This window comes from Daktulosphaira vitifoliae, unplaced genomic scaffold (assembly GCF_025091365.1).
Source record: "Daktulosphaira vitifoliae isolate Bord-2020 unplaced genomic scaffold, ASM2509136v1 Scaffold_4, whole genome shotgun sequence".
In the NCBI taxonomy this organism is placed as follows: domain Eukaryota; kingdom Metazoa; phylum Arthropoda; class Insecta; order Hemiptera; family Phylloxeridae; genus Daktulosphaira; species Daktulosphaira vitifoliae.
In genome coordinates, this window is record NW_026099575.1 from 22608795 (window position 1) to 22635123 (window position 26329).

The window sequence follows — 26329 nt, forward strand, 5'->3', positions numbered from 1 at the left end:
TATCATCTGCAAATTTTTATATCTGAATACATTACTTTATGTTTTATGATTAAAGATCTAATTAAATTCTTTGCTGGTAATCCTGTAACTGACTATATATCTTTATTTTACTTAAACGTTATCAAAGAGAGAAAAAATCCTCAAAATCAAAATAAGTATACATAAAACTAGTATTTTCAATCTAAAAATTGTTTATAAGTAAATAAAGTAATAATTTTAGGATAATTAAACAGATATGATATGTTAATAAATTATGTGAACCGAAATATTTTAGTCTGAAGGATAGTAATACTACCTAAAATAACTTATAGATTTTTATAAATGCTTTCAATAAACATTGGTAGTTGGCCATTTTTATTATTACAAATCATGAAATTAACTAGTAATATTTAATAGTATTATATAGTTTATTTTAATAAGTCAACCAAAAAATTGCTAAAGAAAATAGATATATTTTAATTTGACTTTTTACTTTAGAAAAATTAGTTACAATAATTTTAAATAGCCTATTATCATAATATAAACCTTTTTTTTAACCCTATAAATAATCCATGTAAATGTGATTAATATAAATAAAGTACTAATGATGTTTTTAAAATTAATTTTTAATTCATTTTATAATATTAGTTTCTACTATAAGTATTTAAGATTGAAAACTCTGGTTTGAGATTAATAAAGTAAAGTTTTATTAGATTAATTAAGGTTTTGGATACTTTAATTTTTTGAAAAGTGATACTTATTTTGAAAAATAAACTTTCTCTTAGTACCCGTGTAAATTATATCATATACTTACCCGCGAAAGATATTTTTCTCCATGTTTACATTTGATAAAACTTATAACATATCATATGAATTTCCCGCCAATTCGCTTGTTATATCACATATATGAATTATATTATAACGTGTTATGATATAAACACAGCTGATTAGGCTTAAAAAAAAAAAGACTACATTTGAAACAACAACAAAATTTACGATTACTGTATTCGGTGGCGCTATTTTCCTATTGTGACGCAGGCACAGCAAACAGGTCGTTTGATAGAAATTTAAAAGAAATTAGATTTAACTACAAGATTCTTTTGACTGTAGTTTTTGGTAAGTTTTTTTTTTATAAAAATATCAATTATAACCTATTTATTAACATAAATTTGCATTAATTATTAGACAATTTCTTTTTCTTTTTGCTACTTTTTGTAAGTTTTGTTATAACCACACGTGTGTGTTGTAGCTATCTTATATATTTTAATGTTGTAATATTTATTAAAAAATATAATAAAATCTAATCATGTTGAAGATTTATGTTTTTGACACTCAATATCTGTGATGTTTTCATGTGTATATTATGTTAAATTTGGAAAGATAATGCTAATTTATTGAAGTGTAGCTAAAATGTAAGAATATATGAGGAATAATTTTTTATTTTCAAACACTTTCGAAATAAGATACTTATAATTTTATTGTGTAAATAATATAAGATAAAATCCGTAATCCTTTATTTCTTAACTACATAAAGTTAAGAATTATTAATTTTTATTTTATGTATCAAGATTTAAAAGTAAGTAGAGACAATTTTATTCGACTTATTGAAGTTTTCTTATTATAGGAGTGTGCACGGTAGATATTATTTATGAGGATTATTTAATTTTTTTGTTAATATCTGAACTATTTTATAAAAAAATAATTTATTCGGGTGGGGTGCATTGCTTCAAGTTTCCCCTTGGTATCTGAGCTTAACCTAATATTATTTCAACCATGTTATTTTAATAATGAATAATACAATTTTAATTTGAATACTTACAATTATTTGTGAATAATTTTTGCAAATTTAATAATTAAATATTTTACTATTATACTATTTATGAAATTCTAATTTAGTTGATTACTTGTATTAAATATTTAGAGTTTTTTATATTATTCTTTTAGTTAAAAAAAGTTATTCTTTAGCAGCTACTATTTTCTACTATCTAACTATATAAAACTTCTTTTTTCAAGGTATAGTAATTTTTGAATGTTAAGTATCTTAATTATAGCAAGATAGATGATCTTATATAAGTAATTCTTAGTAGTAATATTATCATTGTAATGTCAATGATATACCTGGATTATATTTAGAAAATAAATTTTAGACATTTATTTAAGTCATACACTTATATAAATTCTCTTGTCCAAACTATTTTTAAAATTTTATTTTTTTAAACAAGCTATACATTTTTTAGTTTGGACATATTCTTGTTTATCAAATATTTTATTACATTTATTCAGTTTCTCGGATTTTTAAATAAAATTTCTAATTTATTTAAGAGAAATATAAATCAATATGATTTACAAATTAGAGTTGGTTTACTAAAAGACAATTAAAAAATTTTTAACAGTATATGTTCACTCATTACAAAGATTAAAATATAGATTATACTATATGTTGAGGATGACATTTTTGTGAAACAAAATTTCCTCTGGGATTTTCTCTATGAAAGATGCTAAAATTATAATTTTCTTCAGAAAGCAACTTAATTAAATTATTTTTTTCTGATATATTTTATATAAACTAATAACTATTTTTTGATGCAATTAATGAGTCTCGAGGAAGGTGCTATAGCACCCTATCATTAAATATTAATATGTATTTATAGTAACAATATAATTATAAATTATTATTTTGCAATCTTAATCACATTATTTTTACTGTGTTCTAAATGTTCATATGTTATAAACATATGAATAGATGTGATTTTAAAAAGATAAATGCATTTTTAATTAAAATTTTGTTTTTCTTTTTCAATTTTGTACTAATAATAATGTAATATTAATTCATTGGTTTCATGTCTATTAATTAATGTAAGTGTATTATGTTATCAAACACAAAATAAATTATTTTGAGACATATATTTTATGATATGCCTTTTACTAATCATAGTCAGTATTTTAAAATGTTACAAATTCATTTGTGTACATCTAAATTTTTTTCATGCTATTTGATATAAATAATAAAAGTAAATTAATAACTATTAAAATAATAAACAGTAAAAATATTTTTTTTTTTTTCAAAAAAGTAATATTATATTTAATATAAAACTTGTTAATAAATAAATTAATATAAATAATGCCACTTATTTGATGAATTGTACTATTTAACCCTATAAAGTCCAAAAATATTATTTTAAGTTTTTTTTTTTTGTCAAACAATGTGTATGTATTGTATTTGTTAAATTGATTTTTTTAGTTTAGTACACAAAAGGTTTCTTCATAATTGAAGAACATTTCAATTATTTTATTAAATTTAGATGAGGAGTAATTTCTTTCTTCGAATACTGCCAATTACTAAATGTTTATAAATATTTACTTGCTTTTTTATAAATCTTTTAAAAATAAATGTTTAGGTAATATTCATGTTGTGTGCAGGAAAAATTTAAATTCCTTATAAAAGTATGCTATTTTTAATATTATTGTATTTTTAATTTAATTATTTTTGATTACTTATTTGAATTTTTTTTTAAAAATAATTTTAATAATTCATTAATGTTACTTTAAAAATTTTATTAATAATAAATAGTGTTTTTCATTCCTGTGAATATATATATATATTGATATAATTAAATGTAATCTTTAATCCTCAAAAAATGAAATATTCATCAATAGATAAAATCTTCTAATGTTATAAAGTGTCTTATGAAAGAAAACTTGATTTTTCGACTAAATAATAAAGCCTCAAAAAAGTTTTTATTATTCAAATAATTATTTAATTATATAAAAATTCAGAATTTAAAAACAGATAAATCATTATTAAGCAACATAATGAATATTTAAATTAGAAATGATAGTTTTTATAAAAGTTGTAGTCGAATATTGAAATTCGTATGATTAGATTTATCGTTTTCGTCTGATAAATTTGAAAATTGTTGATTCCTAAATTCCGTTTATATTCTGATATAATTTGCTTTATCGTAATCATATGACTAATTTTACTAATAATTCTGTTTAAAGGTTGGAATTGTATCCGTAAGAAAAGTGTAGGTTATGTTAAAACGTTTTTTTAATTTAATTCCTTAATTTTTAAATACTTAACACAAAATACTGCGTATGATAATTATTTTTTATTTTTCTTGCGTTTATATAATTCCAAATCCCATTTTTGCCTTCTATAAACATGCACCCTATGTTAATGATTTCCGTTCTATATAGCTTTTGTAATAATTATTGTATACCATTATTTATATTTTATAAAAAAAGAATAATCGGTACACACCTTTACCCTGTTCGTTTATTGCATTTATTATCAACATAGTTATTCGATCTGAAATCCTTTTATCAATAAACAAATGCTAAGAAATGTTTTTCACATATTCGCCATTATACTCCCGTAAACAATTATTCATAAATAGGACAGAGGAATTTTATTATTTCCTGTTTTAAAATAAATTTATCTTAAAAATCAATAATAATAAACAAGTATTTTTACCAATCATTTTCGTTATTTTATTTGGTCCACGCAAGTTTACATCATCATAACATTTAACTGAATATTCAACAAAATTATTTTCATTTGATTCGTACTATTTATACAAAAATTTCTTTAAATTATTTAATATTTACTTTTTCTAGTAAAAAAATGTAATCATTTATTTGAGAGTCACAATAGTTCTAATATATCAGTACCTATAGTTCATGTATGTTTAGTTGAAAAAATTAAGTTATTTTTTTTATCAATTTCATTTATGTAATAATATTTGATTTTCATGATTTTTTCTGAAGCTAAATACAAGTTCTTCAAATTGACCAACATCGTATTATTTTTTCAAGACCTAATCAACTATAAAATTCTTAATTTTCAGTATTTTGTTAAAAGTTGTGAGAAAAAATTAATTTTCTATTATTGTTATTTATATTTTAGAGGGAGTCGTTAGTCTCCTTTGAGACTAACCAGTTAACCAGGATTTGTTAAATCTTGGTAAATTATTTTTGTCTTAGATGTGTTCATCAATTTATAGTTTGAAAATTCGCTTTTTGTTTTATCAGATAATAAACATAACATATTGAAATTAATTAATTATTTATCAAAGATATCTTTAATTTTAAATTATAATCATGGACAACCTGATTAAGTAGTTATATGCATTACTTTTTTACATCATTTATAGTTGTGAAGTGTATATTTTAATTTTTGTGTTTAAATAATTGGGAAAATAATTAATATTCATTTATATTTTTTTCAAAAACTTTTTAACTATTTCACTCAAGTATCCAATTCACAAAAAAATAAACATTTTTGTAAGGATAATTAACATTTAATGTTATGAAGCCAGTATAGAATACTGTTTTCTAAAGGTTTATTCTACCTGGCGCATTTTTTGTGTTGTATGTTTTGACAACGTGGTAATCCTACAACAAGTGTAATTACTCATTGAAAATCTCTGCTATCATTTTATGTATGTTATATTATAATGTTTAATCATTTTCAATCTATAAGTCTGATTATCATTAGGAAAATAATATATAATAATATATTATGTATATTTAACTCCTGTAACATTTATTAAATAGTTTATTAAGGTGTAGAAACGTATTAATACTTAGTAATTTCTAAAAATTTACTTCAGTAAAATTTATTTCAGTGTAGTAATTTAAAATTTTGGCGCTCGAAAAATTAATAAAATGAAATTATTTAAATTATTAAGAAAATAATCCCAGTTAGTTTTTTAACGTATGTGTTTTTTCAAAGAAGTTGATGTGTCACATAACGCATTATTGTGATAAATTAATAATTACAAAACTTTAGACTTGTTAATCTTATAATATCTTATGGTATTGTATATTAACACAGCTGTACATGACGTCACGTATTCAGCCAGCGGACCGCATCAGCTGACGATGATAAACTGTGTCTGGCGACGGTCTGGTTTGGTTTTCTCTCTTTTTCTTTTTGCCTTTCTTTGTTCTCTATAAGACCCCTCCTGGCTGTTATATCTATTAATTTTTTCTTTATAGTATTTCTCTTTACCTCTTAGTGTCGACCTTCAGTATGGTCATGAAAAGACCCGTACTGCGGCATTCTTAAGTTACCATTTTTTTTATCTGTATATAGCAAGATGCCGTTCAGGTTTGAACTAGGACGGACCATTTATTGACTAAGCCTCGGTTAACGATTCCTTAGAAACCGTCTATAAATACATGTATATTTAATTCATGATTTGGGGTGAATGGCATTTCGTTTTTTGAAGAATGAATTTCATGGGCAATTCTGTTATTGTTTATTCATCAGTATAAGACATGGAAACTAATTGTTTAATGATCCATATTTTTCATTTAAAAAATGAGATGCAATTTTGTTTTGATACTATTTGTAAATCGTAATTGTACTAATTTAAAATTTGTGTAATTAATATGCAATCTTCACATGTTGCAAAATATATTTAATTTAAATAAATTATTTTTATTAAAATATAAAAAATAATAGTAAAGTTTTATTATTTTAAAGTGCATTTTTATTAATGAGTTGTCTAGTTTACGAAAAATGACATAAATTGAATCCTTTGGCTAAATTTGCGGGGAAAATATATAAGTAGAGGTAACTGTCATTAAATACCTTAATTTGACATTATCTTGTTTAAATAACCATCAAAAAGTTTAGATTATGATTTTTTTTTTTTTTTTTGACGAGATCTTCAGCGACCTTGATATGAATCACAGGCTAGCTGTTCCGTCCGGTAAATTGGCGCGCAAATTTTAAGACACAAAACCGTGTTCGACCTTCTGCACAAGCAACAGCTGTTAGAATGTGCAACTTCTTCGTGTGAGACCGATATAGTCCGACTTCCTGTCCTCTTCATTACTTACATGTACATACATATATATTATTCTTCTCTTACCAAGAAAACGTTGATAGCTAGATCAATGAACAAATCAGGTACCACAACACTCTTGGGATTCGGTTTTAGTGGAGAAAAATATAGTAGAAAGAAGAAATCAATAAAATGGTCGCAGGTTACATATTATTTGTGCATTTGTACAGTTTCGTTCTTGCGGAGTCCTACCGATTTATTACAGGCCTCCATAGTTATTGATGTTCACTTTTTTGGTGTACTTAGCGGACATTCCGCTATACTTGTTCACGAGAGTGAAAAGGATATTTGTCCGTCAGAGTATTGTTGCTGTTTTTGGCGCCCTAAGTGTGTATACATATAATATGAACTCTTTCATACTGCTTGTCGTCCAAAATAGTTGTCCTCTATTCATCCGTTTTGATTATCTCTACCATTTTTGTAAAAACGCCCATTTATTCATTCATAACGAATGCAATACTTGAAAATTGTTTGGAGACTATGATGGTTATGTGGGTGTTAGAGTATTTCGTTATAAAAGGAATTACAATAAATCAATACAAATTGAAGTATTATTAATGTATAATTTGTATAGAAAAAATTGCCATTCAATTTGTGCTAGAAATAATGAATTAATTGTGTTTTCAATTTGTTATAAGATTCCACCTATTAGAAGTATAGTATTATTTTACTACATAGATTTAATTTGGTATAATAATTATTTCATTAAATATTTGTTTAAACATATTATGTATTTTGCTATTGATAAAAATTATGTAACTATCATTGTCAGAATTATTAAAAATAAATATCACCTAGTGGTTACTAACTCACTTTAATTATTTAATAATCTCAATATTCGGAGAAATCAGACTGTAGTTAAATAATACTATCAACCCATATTAAATTCATTTTTAAATTATATAAGTTATTCAAATTTAAGTAGACTACCTACCTTATTAAAATAAAATCTGTTTCAATTTCGTTTTTATAAGAGTTAAGTAAGATCCCACTTCAACTCAACATAAAACTAGTGATATTTAGCTATAATTTATTGGTATCTAAGCATAACAATTTCAAAACTTATAATAACATGATAGAATTTGACTTCTAGATTCCATTTTTACACCTTTACCACTAATTTTAGTTTTCGTTTTAATTCATTGTTGAATATCAGTTACTAATAGTTATTGGTTGATACGTTTCTTCCAGATTGATTTGGGGAGACTTATGTCTTTCTAACATCTCGATTCCCATTCTCTCGCACGTTCATCTATTCTTATTGTTTCACATTCTAACAAAAAAATAGGGAAAATATTGGTAAGAGGGGTCTTGTGTCTGTTGTGAATGTTTAATCGAGACGGTAGGAAGGAAAAATATATGTCTTCCCCCTTTATGTGACTGTTCCGGTAAAGCCAGTATGTACTCCCCACATTATACAAAAGAAAACTTATTTGAAAAATAACGGTCACAACTGTTACGAAAAAATCTCAATAGTTGTATACATTTTACACCTATGAATCTTAAAAAATCTAGTTTAACTTATTGTTAACAATGTCATTGAATGCCATGGAAACTAAAATTTGATGTGAATTTTGATACCTATATTTGGTACAAATTTATCATGTAAACAACTTCTATTGCGGCCTTTTAACCCTATTTTAGTTGTCAAACCCTAAAACTCTATTCATAGTTTTACCTTGAACCTAGTGTCTAGTATAACGATTACCTGTAGGACTCGTTAGGTTTTGTCCTTGCTGAATTCATCATAATTTCAATAATGTTACCAATAACATTATTGTTATTATTAGTCTTTGACATTGTAAATGAAAGGGAGAATACCTGTTGAAGTTGACAAACCCAGAGTATTTTGTTTGAGAAAATTGTTAGACCGCACTGCCACCGGTGGTATAACTGTTTTTGCATGAGAATTCAACAATTTCCATTCTATTGGACTGAACGTGCCTTTTTTTACATTTCTTACCGAAGAGAATGTTTTGGTTCTAGGTAAAATGGAGTTATTTTCTACACATATTACATACCGAACATTTTTAATGATTTATTCTCGTCCATAAATAACCGAAAGGATGAGATCATGTCTCGTCTTAACCGTGGTTCATGCAACGTTTGTATGCATTTCTGATTAGAGAAAAGTGTAAAAATCCCGCCAAAATATCCCCTTTACGTTACTAACTAGGGTACGAGTGATCCAGGTGCACTTGCCCAACGTTATATCTCCCTATTCTGGTTGACCATAACCCTCCAAAATGCACGTGTACGTTCATTTTATCAAATCTTTTTCATGCGTAATGTAATCTGCCATAACATTGTATATCTTGTTAGCGCATAGATTATTAAACCGGTCGCGCTGGTTTAAACTTTTAATGACAGCACTCATTTGCGTTTTATAATCATAAATTACATTTTTGCACAATTTGAATATTCTTCCAAAAATATATTTTTCTAAATACAAGGAGGAGTATATCTTTTACCTGATTTTTGGATCCAAGACTCCAATATTCAGTTTGAATGTATGACTGTTGTTTACTTCCAAGAACGGTTTTTGTATCAAAAGGACATACATAAGACAATTTAGTACTGAAATCTGATTCTTCTTTACTAATACATAGTGACATAATTAATGATTTCCGTTTTTGATACAATTCTTTATTTAATCCATCGATTTTATTTTCTAACATGATACAAATTAGTCTTTCTAAGGAGTACTTAGTGCCGTCGTAAGCAACTAAACTAATTTCATTGACTTTGGTACAAGATATACATTTTATGAACCTAATGTTTTTTCAATTTTGAATTGTTTAATGAATTTACATATACATTGAAAAGTAACAGTTTTAATTTCTTTCCAAACATAATCTAATACTTGAAACATAAGAAATTAAAGCTGATACCTTATATATAAAATAGGTAACTCAATTTATATAATTTTTTTTGACCAAATTTAATAAAGTGTAAGTTGAGAAGTAATTGAATTGGTTTTTAGTAAAACTGATCTAGTGACTTGTATTTTAACGTTATCTAAGATGTTATTACATTAATTATATTACCCAATATCACCCCCAAGAGGAAGCTAGTATTTGAAGTTAGAGGCACCATTACTAGTCTGTATATTTTATTATACATTTTGTGTCTATTTCCAAATACTTTATATAATTTTATTTAATAGTTAAAGTAAATATTCATTGTGTAATATTTTTTCTCTTTCTTTCATAATAAGTGGAGTATATCTTTGAAAAAAAACATCATTTTCTTAAAGAACTTTTGTACCCTTGACTTTAGTTTAAAATATTTACCTTTAGTATAGTTTTATTCTTCTGGGGTCCGAGGCTCTCTTTTAAAACCTCTATAAATTTTTGAGTTCCGGTACCAGAATAAATAACGTAACTATTTTTTAATTAGAAGTTATGACCAAAAATAATTACACTTTGTATATACAGAGTGATTCTTTTAAAACTAGCCACTCAATTTCTTCTAGTATAATCATTTTTTGTTTGGCTTTTGTTAGTTATATATATCTATATATCCATTTATCTGTTGTAAAATATTTTTTATGTTCATCTTAATCGTTATATCTTATAGGGTATCAACTTTTTTTTTTCAAATAGCAAAACACATAACTAATGAGCTTATAAAATAGAAAACGATATTGCTATAAAAGTAACTGGTTGATAACATTATTTGAACAAGTATTTCATAATTTATTTACATTTGTATATCTAGGAGGGAGGAAGAGTAATATCAAGAAATATTTAATGATAAAAATAGCAGCGCCCATTCCTTACCACCAGTCATTACTTTAAATTAATATGGTCATACTCGTTTTTCACTAATTAGTATTAATCTCAAAAATTAGAGGTGATAGAAAAAAATTATTTGGATGTTTAAAATTAGCGCGAAAAATTGATCGATTAAAGTATTTATGACTCTGATGAAAATTTCTGTAGACCAGTATAATTAACAAAAACTTATTTTCTGAAAAGTTTTGTGTTAAGCCGTCTAGGTATAGAGTGATTATAATGGCAGTACTTGCATTTTACCTCCAGTCAATACTTTTAATTGTTAATATTTTATGAAACGCTAGTCCAAATATTACCAACCAGACATTTCCTATTTTATTAGCCAATTTTATATGGATATTGACATTAAAAAAAATAAAGTTGACATCTTATAGTAAGGCATAAAGGATGAACATAAATATATTTTATAATAAATAAGTTGAAATACATATGTAACTAAAAAAAAAAAAAATGATTATTTTAAGAAAAATTGAGAGTTTAGTAAAAGAATCACTTTATGGTTTATAAGCATAATATATCCTTTAATTGACAAATATTCTACATCTTGTATATTTTGTTTAGTATATCGTTAGTACAAATACTTTTCATGCGATCAAGTCTGAGGTATAATTACTTATATTGGGAAAATGATGAATTATTAGCTTATACCATTTTTCTCTTAATTCAACTCTTAAAATAAAATTAATTTATACATTTGATGCGTAATCTGTTGCTAAATATAACTTGGCTGGCACGTGCCGTAGGCTCAGACTTATGCAAACTATGTAGTGAACTATGAAAGGCGGTGTCAACAAAGTAATAAGAGTAGTGAATGGCTATTTAGCAATGTGCATAGTTAAATGTATCCACATGTGACTATAGTCATAGCCACATATAGTGTCGTATGCCTTTTGTTAAAGAATAGTTCCGATTAAAGTCGAACCGGAATTGAAAGCATCCATCTGTCCGTTCAGCCCCTTCAACCCTGTTTTATTATTTCTTCGTTACACCTGGAGGATTTTGATCATGAGCACCGTATAGCGCAGCGGTCTTATATAAAAACAATGGCCATTAAATTGTTATAGTTACCAGAATGAGTCATTTTGCGTTGTTAAAATTAAAACTTGGTATAGTGTTATTTATACGTGCTTTGGACACTTTATTCAATTAATTGAATGTATATTTTTGATCTTAAAATAACGTTTCTTTTAATTTTATATATTTCTACAAGATATATACTTATATTTTTCTATTATTACTAAAAGAATTTTAAATTTTATGTTCTGAAGATAATTTGGGTTGTTATTGTTTTTAAAATATGGTTTACATTTCTTAATGAGGTTGACCGTTAAAGTTTTAGGGTATTACTCTCAATTCATAAGATTCGACACATTGGGTGCTAATTATATATTATTGCTTTTAAAATGCATTTTAAATTTTATTAGTTTGTTTCATTATAATTAATATGTTCCCGACATAAACAATATAAATTAACCAGAAAAAAAGCCAAAGAAAAATTTGTGAGACTATAAATATAATTTCAATAATTTAAAATTATATAATTGTTTTTAATTTATCTATTGTATGCAACAATATTACTCATAGTTTCTTTTTTTTTTTTTATTAACAAATTTATCGTCCGCAGATTAAGCATATTTACTGGTTAACATTATTACCCTAGTGAATTAAAAAAAATGTATATATATTTATCATATACTTTATTTAAGTACATTGTAAGGCAATTTATTTTTTGTTGTGTTTTAAAAAAAAAAAAAAAAACTTTTATGAATGTTATGTTTGTAAAATGTTAATTAAGTATAAATAACACGAAGCTAAGAATTTACTTTTGATTTTTTTTTTTTAATTATAAATATTATTAATGTTTCATAAAATTCTTTGTTGTCCTAGAATGGTTATTAAAAATAAGTCTATCGGCTTGTTTAAGCTATTTTTTTGTATGAAAACCGGTTTTATTTCCAGCCAGATTTTCCATATCTCCCCTACATTATGTGGCTTTTTGAATTCCGTTTGATCGCGTTTTTATTTGACCCTTATTATGTGTTTTACAATTCGGTTCACCCCTTCGCATTATCGTAAAATAGCACATAGTTAGTTTACCCTTATAGGCGCCGCACAATGACGGGGACAAACTAATGCAGCAGACCTAAGTTCACCTAGCGCTCGTTTTGGTTGAGGTATTTTTCTTTTTTTTATATTATTATTCGATTATTCACTACTTGTACTACGCGTACCTAGACCGGTGTGTATAATAATGCCCCCGGTCGGAGACAGCTGCATGTCTGCAAGCGTGAATTCGCGGCGCGAACGGGGAGTAACACTTCACGTTGCGCGTTGTTTGATGGGGCACGCGACCCCTGACAATTATTAAGCTAGCTGCTGCCTCCCCTGCGCGGCGGCTGCGCCCGCTAAAACGTTATAGGATACATCGACTCCCGCAGGTGGTAAATTGCAATAGTATATTGTATTTGTATAAGTATGGAAAAAATCTAGCACCGGTGTCATGAGTGTACGTCGTGTACGATTAGACGGAGGGTAAAAAAACATTATATGTGTATACACAAGTACATTATTTTTGTGTCAGAATGTGGATATTATAGAAAATCAGGCTCATATACATTATTGTGTGCCGTTGTGCGGGTTTCTTACCGCCAGTGTAAGGAGACAAGGGAAACGTATCAAGGAAACGGTCCGAGCACATTGTGACATATCTAATAAACATCTGGCCGATGTGTATCAATCTAAAGGTTTCCGATAAAGACCCTACAGAATAAAAGATTTCTGACCAATATCTGTACAATCGCATCCATTAGTCATACTGTTGACTTCGAACGATATTTGTTGCGATTCTTTAAAGCTAATCTCGAGAAAATATAAATTATTATTAACTTCTAGACCGTCTTGATTATTGTTATTTAGATAGATGGGTGTAATAATTGTTAATGTATTTTAATTCCTAATGTTATCATCGAATTCACGTTGAACACGAGTCTCCCTGCTTAATTATCATTCAATTATTTATAGTAAATTACATAATTTATATAATAAACTTGCATACCTATCACAGAAAATTGTACTTAAAATATAGTGAACTAATGAATGAGCGCTTGATACTTAATCGAAATCATATTGAAACGATTTGGCTTTTATTCTGTGATTACTATTGTGATATTTTAACAGTATCGCCGAACAGTATGTAACTGAAGCAAATCTTGAAACATTTTCATGAATTAAATATTATGCTTATATTTGCATTAAAATACATATAAAAAGGTCAAATAGTCACTATATAGCAGATAGATGAATTATAATGTGTTAATAATTTAAAATATTATCTTTGATATAACCTCTAAGAATTTAGTCGAGAATAATGATAAAATAAAAATCAATTTTCATCTTGTTAACTAGATTTTTTCATTTCGGTTTTATATATTTTTATCTTAACTAGATATATATTAAATGTAGGTAATGTTTGAATGATAACCCGCTTACTAATATTAGTTTTAATTTTAATGCGTTTTCTATTTTCGATTATAATATGTTAGGTACACAATGTTTCCGTTAACTTACGATTTTTTAAAATTATTTTCATTACATTTCAATCCGCCTGACTGACATACATTTGATTTGGTGAATACTACTGAAATGTAGTTTATTTAATAATAATAATGAAAAAACAATACGAAATTCATCAGGACTTCGTTTTCAGTGTGACCTTATTCGCTGACCTTCCGCTTGTAAAATATGACGCGTGACAGTAGAAAAAATTATCTGTAATAGCCATCGTGTTCGCTTGAGTTTTTAACTAACATGATGTATGTAAAAAAATATTTGGCGCTTGTATTTATCGAAGACTTTATTGTCGTGTGTCAATATTTTGTGTTGTGTTATATATTACCAATATTGCGACGTAATCTGTTGCTCTACTTTCTTATTTGTTATTTTCGTTATTTTATGTATATTTTGTTTCTAATCACAGGGTATAGTATAACTTACTAAAAAAGATATTTCTTATAACATAACATTACTGAAAGCATGTTGTTTTCCTTGTAAGACCTGAAGCAACAAACAATCGATACAAAATTTGTGTTTTTACATGTCAGTGCGGAGGTCAGTTTTTCGATCTACCCGGTTTGTGTAAATGCTATGCAAATAACACACATACTATAATGAGTTAGCGAGGCCTATCTAAAAAATGCAACATTTTTAACTACATTTTAATTCATACGGTGAATTAAATTTTCTTTTTATTTTAACTTAATATTTCATAATCACTGTTCACCTTTGATTCAATTTTTTGTAGTCATTTTTTACTTTTTTTTTTTTATTGAAGGTCGCTACATAAAACAGACTGAAATGCGATATACATATATTTAACCTTATTATAAACTTAAGATTGAAAATATTTGTAACTCAAGTACTAAAATTTGTAGTAAATGCGTTTATGAATCCAAGCGTTTCATCATTTATGATAAGTTTCGTTGTTCAGAACTGTAATATTATATTGGTTTAGTGATGATAAAAAATTAATTGTACGTTTTCGATTTAGTAATTAACCATTACGATCTTTGGACTAGAACACAATGATTTTTATTTATTTATTTGTTTATTAATTTGTCATGATCTATACATGGTAATAACGTTAATAAAAGCCTATTTATATGTATAAAATTGAGAATTGGTGTTTATCATTTGAAATACATTTAGATGTTTTTTTGTAAAAAATAAAATATTTAAAAAAAGACCATTAATTATTAATCAAGTTCTTAATTAATAGTAGAATATTTTTCCGAATTATTATTTTACTTATTCGGTCGATAGGTTATTGTAATAAATGTTGATTTTTTACTACTGTGCTCTATAATTTTTACAAACATTTAATTTATAATTTGATATAGACAAAGTCAACGTTTACATAAAATTCATGATAATTAATGACTTTAGATTGCTTCGATAACTTTCAATGATGAAGTAATCATAATGAGATGAGAGATTCACTCGTGCAGGGGGCAAACATCTCCCACGATGCCAAGTCACGCGAATCTTGGACGTTTTTCGGATGTAACATGTGTTGGTCTGTAATATGCGCACGTTTCGTGTTTTATTACACATACTTGCGGACCGTGTCCAAATGAATAGTAATCGAATAATGTTCTTTTTCGTTTTCCGTGAGAAGAATACATGCCCGTAAACTTGATCGTTTAATCGTTTTGAATAATTTTATATTTTTTGCTTCCATTCACTGGTGTGTATATTACCACGTGCAGATCAATAAAATTATTAATAAATAATCCGTGTGCCATTGCCCTTTAGAGACTCGTTTGACCACCTTATAAATGTTTAAAGCATAGCAGTTGTCGGATATTTGCATTGCCTGCCTATCAAGTGCCAACAACTGTTTTCAAACAGTTTTTTATTACACAATTTTCAATTAAAAACGTCCGCGTCGTGTTTGGCACTCAATGCAAAATACTCTGTTCAAGGTCTCGAAAAAAGCGACGTTGCTGCATCGCTCGAAACTAGTCGAGCCATACGAAGCGCACGTTTCGGATATTCTGTTTGTCCGGACTCGCATTCTGTTCACTTTTTAAATACTATTGTTGCACGTCTGGTGTGTATTCTAATTGAATTCCGGCAAAGGGTTAAAGTCCCCTGGATATCATGATCAAGTGCTGTATTTTTTCAAGATCGCGGTTTCGTTCCGCTTCCAAATTCTCAACACCTGTCACCACTGCCGCCCACCCGCGTTTACCCTTTATTCGGGTGTCTCCAAGACAACTACCCCCGTGTGTCACGGTGCGTTGATCGTCGAACGGACATCCTTCTGGTGGTCGGTAGTTAGCCGGTGCTCTTACTCGCACACGTTAATTAAACGCAAGTTGCAGTAATTACAGTTAGCGTGCATGTGTTACAACAGTTCCTTTATTATGTGCAGTGGACATGCAACAGTGTAATGCTTTTGCGCCAATACATCATGAGAATTAAACTGTACTACGCAAAATACACACAATATTTCTTTACCGTCGAATATTAGGACAAAGGGCCAATATAAGCGCAGGAATCGTGTGTTACACGGTTCCTGAACTGCGTCGTCCTTGAAATAATCATCCCTTTTGTACAAAGACCAATTGGCGCCAACCACAACATTGGAAAATGGAATGCTGCTGGTGGCCACCGCCGCTGCCGTCACGGCAACTCTCTTGACTGCGTCCAAGTACTACATGCATTTAGGCACCATACCCACATACACAACGCGTTCATATTTGCCGCCTCTTTATTCTTTTATATGTATTAGAGGAAGAAAAAAATGCCGCTCCCTGGCAACAGGTGAATCCAAATTGATGCTTATTGATATTTATGGTAGTTTGTATCTGTTTTTTTTTTCTACAGATCATTTAGCAGTCGTATATGTTCTCATTGGGGGTTCTTTTACGCTCATAGAGTGTCGATGGGAAAATCGTTTTCAAATAGACACTGTAGTCCAGAAGAAAAGTATCTTAGCTGACAGGCGCCTTTTAGACGGTTGGGTTGTAACCATGAAAATTGTTCACAACACCTCGGTTGAATTTACTTTTTGATTTATGAATATGCGACACATTGCGCTGCTAGAAGATCATTCTGCTCAGTACATTGTCTTATATATCGAACATCATTCACTAGGTGAATTCATTATAATTTTTGTCAAAAGAATTCATCACAAGTTTATACATGATTGAATTAAGGCAATGATAAATTCGGTTTAATATTTTGAAATGTCTACAATATTCTATTGTTTTTCCCACTTCTCGTTTCGTCATTGCATATGTGATGTATCTTAATTATTACTATTCATTTTACTGAAAGTTGGCATTTCTTTAAAAGGGATTTGATATTTATCGAAGATCTTTTTTTAGGAAATAATTTTTTTATAAAAAATGTTTATTATTGTAATTCTGCATTATTGTATAAAACGATTATTTTAAAATCCTAATACAACTAAGTTACTAAGTTTTACCAGTAAGTACAATTAAGACATTTTGATTATCGTCTAAATAAGCTATAAAGTTTAATAAACGCAGAAAAACTAAAAAGCTGAAGTTGTGGGAAATTTTTTTATGATATGAAATTTCCAAATTTTTCTTTAATTATCGTTACTTTCCATGATTACAATAAATTAATTAAAAAAATATTTTGTTGCGTTTTATACTGTTACGATGTGCCTGTAAATATTCGGACATGGTCTAAAATATAAATGATTTGCCTCTCGAATTGCCATTGTCTTACAGACTTTTAATGATGGCCAACACCATTAGAAAAATGTTTGAACGAGTGATTAAACCATACTTAAAAATGTGTTAAACTATAGCAATTCGAGTGGCAAATTGTTGTTTTTTCTAGACCTTGTTCGAATATTTATTTGACTGTACTTATTTTCATACATCTTTCTGTTAGTGATATATTTATAAATTATCGATAATGTTACTAAATAACTGCAGTTTTTCTGTATCAAAAACCATGTTGGTAATTTCTTTTTGATTGCTCATTATAGACATGAACCTTAAAACACGTTTTCGTTGTTTCTTTGCAGTAGTAGGGATCCATATTGGTCTATTCTCGTTATTATTGTTATTTGTGTTGCGTTATTATTTCATAAATGCTTACGTTTGACACATGTAAACAAATTTCAACAATATTTTACTAAGACAAAATACTATCGATATTTTAACCTTAATGTGTATGACGCTTAATTATTTTTTGTTGTTAAGACTGTTAAAAGCATAATTTTCAATTCCATTTGATTATGACAATATATTTCAAATTTATTACTTTTGGCATTGCACATTGTTACACTTGCAGCGTTAACCTATTTACACGTGTTTTGTTATCTGGATGTGCACTAGTAAAATATTGTTCAAGTGCTGTATTAAAATTACAAAAATGAAAAATAACATATTGACCTCTAATGTTGTTGTTATCTTATCGGTTTTGTTTTGGCGGTATACGGTCGGCCACGACGGCGTCCGGACGCCGCGGGTTTGTTATGTTTACGCGGGATCGGTACATAGGTAGACGGCGGTAGAAACACGGCGCCAGACGATCAGCTGTTGAACGAACGATCAGCTGATCGTTTTGTCAACAAAGCGCCCGCGCGCGCGCAAAGGAAGCTAGCATTCCATCGACACTCACCCCGCTCTAACCGCTCTGCCAGTAAACCGGTTCCGTCTAGTGGCGGCCCCCGTCGGGATCATTGTCTCCTCGTTTGTGCGCTGGCATTGCTACCAGTCGCTCGTCAACCGTGAATCTTGGTACTTATGTTTACGGCCTACCCTTCTAGTACTCTGAGTAACCGCTAATATTTATTTACCAAGAAAAAAATTGTTTGTGTTCATATGTATGACATTAATTACATTTACAATTGTATACAATCGCGATTGTTGATACTTCATAATTGTGCGTAGCCTTAAAGTGAGTGCGGTATTTAGTAAATCATTAGTTTACTCAAAACTCGTGCTCTTTGTCGTCCCTCCGACAAGGGACTTGACGTTGCAACGACCACATGTAAGTGAATTAGGTTTTTAGGAATTTAGGTTTTCAGAATGTTTGTCCGTCAACAGTGCTTTTAGCGAATTAATCTTGAAAGTGAAACAAATAATTTTGTAGAATTTCCCGGTTACTACTAAGCAAACAAAGGTTTTATAATTATGACCCTAACAGTTCTTAATTATTGATGACTTTATCTGATAAATGATCATTTTTATTTTAAGTTATTCTAAGTTATATTTTTAATTTCTGATAATACTAAATTTCTACTTGGAAGACAACTGGTAGGTAAAGCATTTTTGGCGCCCGTTCTCGCGTCATCTACGTACCATACAACACCACACTGTGATCGCGCGTTAAAAAGCCCGCCCAGAGTTTGTTTTGATATACACGGCATCTTTTTAATCTTTTTTTTTTTTGACATAGATCATAATGCATTCGTAGGTCGGTCTGTAAATTTCATCATGAATTTCTGTTTACTACCATTATAAATTTTTTTTTCCCAGTTGCTAGTTAACGTCTTTCTGGCAGTACTTATAAAGAAGTTATTTTATAAATTCATTAAATGAGGTATAAAATATATTTTTTAAAACTGAGTGTGAAATTTATTAATTGAGTAGATGTAGTGTCGTATTTTCAATTTTTAATCATACTAGTTTTTAGACTATAAAATTAAATTTAGTGTATTAATTTCATCATGAGTTTCACAGTATTGTAAGTTATTATTCTATACATTTAAGTTAAAAATTCTAGATAAACATTTTTTTTTAGTTTAAATTATTCTTTATTAAATGAAGAATCATGTGTTATAACATTATGAAATCTAATAAGTTTTTATTGAATCTTATGATTTTTTTTAAGATAAATATTTTGCTATTACAGATTTGTGTTCGTTTTGTAGCTAGTCTTTTACCATGAATGACTCCACTTCATCAAAAAATGAAGCAGTGTTGAAAAGAAAAAGACATGTAAGTTTTTAAGTAACTTTTATACATAGCCTTGGAAATTTTGTTATTAAATTTTGGGGATTAATGCTTGGACATTTAAGCATTTGCATTAATATAGTTATTACACGAAATAAAATATTATATTTTACTACATATTATCATGTAAATCTAAAACAAGAAATACATTTATTAATTGTATAAATTTAATTTCTATACCATTTTTTTACCATTAATTTTTTAATTGGATAAAATCAATCTTTATGTAGTTAATTATTAATAAAATATTTTTTTTATCATATAAATACCTAGATATTATAGTGATTCTTTTATCATAAACCCCCTTATTTAATCAAAATAATATAATATTGATAATTTGTTTTGGTTTTTTTATTACATGTTTTTCTCAATTTATTAACCATAAATTATTTTTTTATGTATTACTGAAACCTTATAAGAGTATAAATTTTATTTTTTCAAGTGAAACATATATAAAGTATCAATAATTTCATATCTATTAATTATAAAAATGGCCAGTACTATTGCCTCGATTCCTTTTTTACTTAAAATTATTGATAATTTCTGAAATACTGGAATTGTTTGTGACCAGTAATTATCTCAATTTGATTATTATCAAATATATAAACAGGCTAATTATTTATGTGATAATTTAAAAAAATAAAGTTTTAAGGAATGAACAGAGAAATATTTCATGATTGAAGATTATATTTTTTTCTTTCTTTTTCCTCACCTCTATCTTGAGGCTACCCACCCTCACTCAACAAATGAAGCCACTTGTGACAGAGTTTCAAACCCAAGATAGTGTGTGTCTCAAACACTGCCACATTACCAATCATACACCCCTTTACAAATTTTTGAAATTTATAAGGTTAATAATTGTAAAAACCGTATTAGCAATGGCTTTCAAATATGAAGGGATTTCAGGGATAACCTTATTGAAATTTCCTATTTATTTTTTTATATTATTAGTTCACAATAACATCCTGATAAATTTAATAAAATAAAAGAGCTCCGAGATATGAGATTACACTGCTCACAAAATTTTTTGTCATAAAAGTTTTTTATCTTTCCATGGCAAAGTCATTTAACCTCCACTTTTGTTCTAAAATCGCTTATAAAACTTTTTACAGTTAAATATGAAGTTTATTTAAGGTTTAAAAATCAGTCTTCTAGTTTTTTTGTTTCTGTAATCACTTTCAACATGTACGAAAAAATTCAATACAGATAAACCAACAAAACACTAGGACAACTAATGGATTTTTTTATGAATATCCAAAATATTTATTGGGTGTTGTTGTATATTTTATTTATACAGTAATTTGTATATCCAATCAATATATTATTAACCGCATATTTCATGTTACATGGATATCTAAAAATATATCCATAATATATCACATATACTAGAAATACAAAATCCATAAGTAATTTGTATTATGAATTTTTAATTATATAAAAATAAAATTCCTAATATATATATAACAGATAACCTTTATGTGTAATGAATACTTACTAACCTAGAACTATTGGAACAATTATTAATATATTAGAGAGTATAAAACATCAGTTAACTGATTTACTAGATATAAGAAAAATAGTCAAAAACTAAAAATTATTTTGGTTCATAGGCTAAATTTTACAGTAATTTGATTATAATTTATTCAATAAAAAAAATTTCATAGCTCAACTTAATACTTTCTATTATTGAAAAAGGATCTATAATAAAAAATTATGTAATTTTATTACATTATTTAATTGTTATGTTCATAAATAAAATTATTAGAAGTTTTTTTTTTTTTTATTGTATAACAGAATTTTAAGAAGATATTACTTATTTATTTTATTTATATTTTAGTTAATTACATGTACTAAAATATATAGGCACAATAAGAATAATATTTTTGGTATGGTAATTATTTAATGGGGGCTAAGCCTAATTTTTGTATTATAAGTGGCAAGATAATAATTAATATAATCTATTTTAGCATATGTTTATTTAAAGATTAAATTCCTTTTGTTAATATATTTATGAAAATTGTTTTTATAACACTACTGCAATTTTAATGAAAATATATTTTTTTTTGTAGAATTCGGAAAGTTATCTTCAAAATGTAGGAATGTTAAACAAAAGAATGAGACTGGAGCATAGTCCAGTTGAGTTACCAAATATTCTTTCTAGATCTAAACTGCATAGTATATCTCAGCCCTTACCATTGGAAGGAGCAGAATATCAATCTTTTTCTAATTTACGGAATACAAGAGTACGAGCTGAATCAGATTCATATCAATTGAATACTAACTCAGAAAACAATGAAACTTTTCAATATTTAATGAACAGTAATAATGGAAGTTTGGAAAGAAGGCCGTTGTCAGAATTACAAGTGTTGTCTCCTGATTCAAACTCTACCCATCATTCTGATGATAGGTAATTTTATATTAATTTACTAGAAGGTGTTCAAAAAATAATTGTTTACTTTTATACTTATTTGATTTTGTTATTATATTTAGGTCTGAAACAGATGTTAGTAGCCCTACTCTAAGTGATCCTACTCCATTATTGTCTGATAATGAACTAAGCCCTGACTGTATTAACAGCTCTGAACCAAAGAAAAATGTTGAAAATGATCCCCCAGCTTATGTACCAACTCCTCGTTCATCAACATTTGAAAATTATGGAAGTAACATGTTCATTTCATGGAGCAGGTAATTTCACTGAAATAAAAAATTTTCTTTTAAGTATATAAAAGTAATCTTGATATTTTAATTTAGATTCAGGGATATGGCTATTAACCACAAGCCAATACCACTAAATGAGAGACCATGTCCTTTACCTGAGATACCTTGGGGCAAACGTGCAGCTTATTGGCAGATGTTATGTGATCGAGATGCTGCTACACTTACTTATAGAAATCCTGATTTTCCAGAATATCAAGAGTTTATTATGCCTCGAATGAGAGCAATTTTACTAGATTGGTTAATTGAAGTATCATCTGTTTATAAACTACATAGAGAAACATACTATTTGGCCATGGATTATTTAGATAGATATCTTTCAAACAGTGATTCCATTCCAAAACAAAAATTACAACTCATAGGAATCACTTGTTTATTCATGGCAGCTAAAATGGAAGAGATATATCCACCAAAATTAGCTGAATTTGCTTATGTTACTGATGGAGCTTGTACTGATTCAGATCTTTTGGATATGGAAAAAATTCTATTGATGAACTTGCATTTTCGTTTAACTCCTATATCTATTAACTACTGGGTTGAATTAATGTTGCAATTCATCTGTGTTGATGATAGTGCTGCTGAAGATAGTCTTACTTTACCACAGTTTCCACAGAATCTTTTCAATCAAGTATCTCATCTTTTAGATTTGGCATCATTAGATTCCAATAGTTTACGTTATTCCTATAGTGAACTAGCAGCATCTGCCCTTACAATAGTTCTCAATAAAAAAATTGCTCTCACAATTTCTGGTAGGTACTTTTTTTACAAATAAAATATTTAATCTTTTTGACAAATGCAATTATAAATTTGAATTTTTTTTTTCAGGTCTATCTGAAGGAAATGTTAGTAATTGTGTTGAATGGATGTCAGTTTACTGGAGTGTAATTCTTGAAGAATACCAATATGAAGAAATTGATTTTGAAGGAGATTCTGAACAAGTTGATGGTACTCATGTCAAACAGCAACATTTAGTCAGTATGGATATGTATGTAAGTATTAACTAAAAAATATTTACATTGTTACATTAATAAGTTTTATGTTTATAAAAATTATATATATATGTGATAAATATCTTTTATTTTCTTAGGATTTGGCTCAAAGCAGATTTGAGTTGATTCAACAATCTAGAATTAACAAAGGACCTGTCACACCTACAAATCTACTCACACCACCTTGGAGTGGCAAAAAAAAACCAGTGCACTCTGATGATTGTAAACCATCATGTAGTTATAAGTAAACAAGTGTGCATCAACTGCCACTATCAGTGAGATTATTTTTATTAAAATGTATGCCCTTACAATAAGTATTGAATTCAATTTTAATTTCTATGCTAACACAGACGTCAAGCATTTTATTACAAAATATTTCAAGTTGTCTTGATGACCTTTGTTTTTATTGAAATGTGCAATATTAATATTCTTTTAAAGTGTTTTGATATAGTTGATTCTTAAACAAAAACACATTATATCAAAAGAGAATCTGTAAACATATTGTAGATAATTGACTATTTATGAAGTGATCTCTTGTAAAAAATGTAACTTTCAAAAAAATCAATCTAGTTTGATTTAGTTGGTGTTCCTTTTTAACAAAATTAATTTATCAAGAATTACTGTTATTTATGCAACCGTAAAATCCAATTTTCTTTAAATTTTTTAACACGGTACTTTCTTGCTGTTTTTAATTCACAATGGTAATATTGAAATTTCTGTACAAATTATGTTTTTATAAAGCCAAAAGTATTTTTTTCTATTAATAGTAAAATAATAAAATCCCATTATGTCTTCTAGCAAACAAAACTTTCTCTATCGACTTAACGAATAATATTATCCTTTTGTATTCTAGTCTCATTTAGCTGGTAATTTTAATTTTTTTTTTTTTTTTTTTGTATAGTATTTTAAGCATGTTTTATTATTAATTTTTTTTTTTTTATATAGAGAAACTTTAAATTATTAAATTTTGTTACATACTACTAATTGTATGTGCTATATACTTATTTATGCGCCATTGTGTATGTGAATTTGTAAATGTGCTAAATACATAGGCTTTTTATGCAAGCCAGTTCTATTTTTTAGTGTAGTATAAATAGTGACCAGCATTTAAAAAAATTGTATAATGATCTCCGTTTAACATTATTTAGTATTAATTATTATATTATAGAATGTTAAAATAAATATAAAATGTTTCTTTATTAGATTTTTTTTATCAATTTAGTGAGTCCCATATATTTAATGTGAAATTTTTTTCAGCATTTCTTTAACTTCATTTTAACAGTTTAACCTAGGTCATTAAATATTAGCCAATATTAAAAGTGGGAAGTGTGTTATGTATTTATTAGTTGATATGTATTCAATTTATAAATTCTCAATCAATTTGAGAGTATAAAATTTTATTGGGATAATTTTTGTTATATTATTAGCAGTTGAAAATTTTTGTTTTATAGTTAAAATAATTTTATTCACAGTTATAAATCTCTATAATCATATATATTTTTTTTATGTTCATGTGTATAATGTAATTTTAACTTGTCATATTATAAATTTTAATAATAATTGTATTATGTTGTAGCTTATTAAACTGTAATTTACTTTGTAAAACTCCTATTCAATTTATGCTAAATATCCTTAAAAATTCTAAGTATAAAATTCTATCTAAATATAATTGTAATATGTTTTTTATCTTTCTTAAAGTTACCGAATATTTAAATATTTTTTTAAAACTAAACTAGTGGTTATACACTATAATAATCAGTTTTACATTGTTCTATTTCCCGAACTTGACATGCTATGGAGGGTGGTGGCCCTTTTTCACATGTTAAGGAGTCGAAGATGAACAGGACGGGTATTATGTCTGGCTTGCACCAGATACCAGACACCACCATCTATGAGAAAATCACAAGAAAAATCTCGTTGATACACTGTGCCAAAAACACATATCTATTTACTAGGCCATGCCGACCTAAAAATTATTACAATTGGTTTAAGTTGAGGATTTTTTAAAAGAGTTAAAATAATCATATTGTTAGATTATTACTAAATAACCTTATTCTCAGTTATAAAATTTACTATAGCAATATCTTTTCTTTTAAAACAGTTCAAAGTAAATTATGACTTAATCCTTTATCACATATTGAAAACTGTCAATTTTCGTATCTATATTAATTAGACAAAAATAAATTTGTAACAAATATTATTACTCGGTGTGTAAGAGAAGGGTAAAAATTTGTTATAAAATGTTGACTCTTGAAATGAAAACAATTCCATATTTCCTTTAGTGGTATGACTTCGTACCCTTTGAAATAACAGTATTATTTACTGCAAAATTATGTTTTACACAGTAAAAACATATGTATTAAACATTTTATCATAAAACATTTTTAATTTTAAATCTAATCAACCTTTGAAGAGAGGTGTACAAATAACTTCATATTTTTTTTGNTGACTTCGTACCCTTTGAAATAACAGTATTATTTACTGCAAAATTA

The 26329-nt window shown here is 27.3% G+C and overlaps 1 protein-coding gene across 4 annotated transcripts; it reads left to right on the plus strand.

Moving 5' to 3' along the window:
- The first annotated feature begins 948 nt into the window (after nucleotides 1–948).
- LOC126904900 (G1/S-specific cyclin-E1) lies at nucleotides 949–24472 on the plus strand. 4 transcript variants are annotated; one of them, XM_050684300.1, is made up of 7 exons: nucleotides 949–1095; nucleotides 20033–20118; nucleotides 22203–22540; nucleotides 22624–22818; nucleotides 22885–23597; nucleotides 23674–23837; nucleotides 23936–24472. In XM_050684300.1, exons 2-7 carry the CDS (start codon nucleotides 20065–20067, stop codon nucleotides 24083–24085), a joined length of 1614 nt encoding a protein of 537 aa, XP_050540257.1. In that variant the 5' UTR covers nucleotides 949–1095; nucleotides 20033–20064; the 3' UTR covers nucleotides 24086–24472. The 4 variants fall into 4 exon arrangements, with proteins under 4 accessions (XP_050540257.1, XP_050540259.1, XP_050540258.1 ...); XM_050684302.1 differs by lacking the exon at nucleotides 949–1095 and adding an exon at nucleotides 3401–3423; XM_050684301.1 differs by lacking the exon at nucleotides 949–1095 and adding an exon at nucleotides 18881–19168.
- Nucleotides 24473–26329: the final 1857 nt, after the last annotated feature.

Excerpts from the sequence above, each read along its gene's own strand:
- LOC126904900 (XM_050684300.1), top strand. The coding sequence starts at position 20,065 with ATGAATGACTCCACTTCATCAAAAAATGAAGCAGTGTTGAAAAGAAAA. Across the intron at positions 22,819-22,884 it reads ATGTTCATTTCATGGAGCAG|ATTCAGGGATATGGCTATTA; the intron begins GTAATTTCACTG and ends ATTTTAATTTAG. Across the intron at positions 23,838-23,935 it reads TAGTCAGTATGGATATGTAT|GATTTGGCTCAAAGCAGATT; the intron begins GTAAGTATTAAC and ends TTATTTTCTTAG.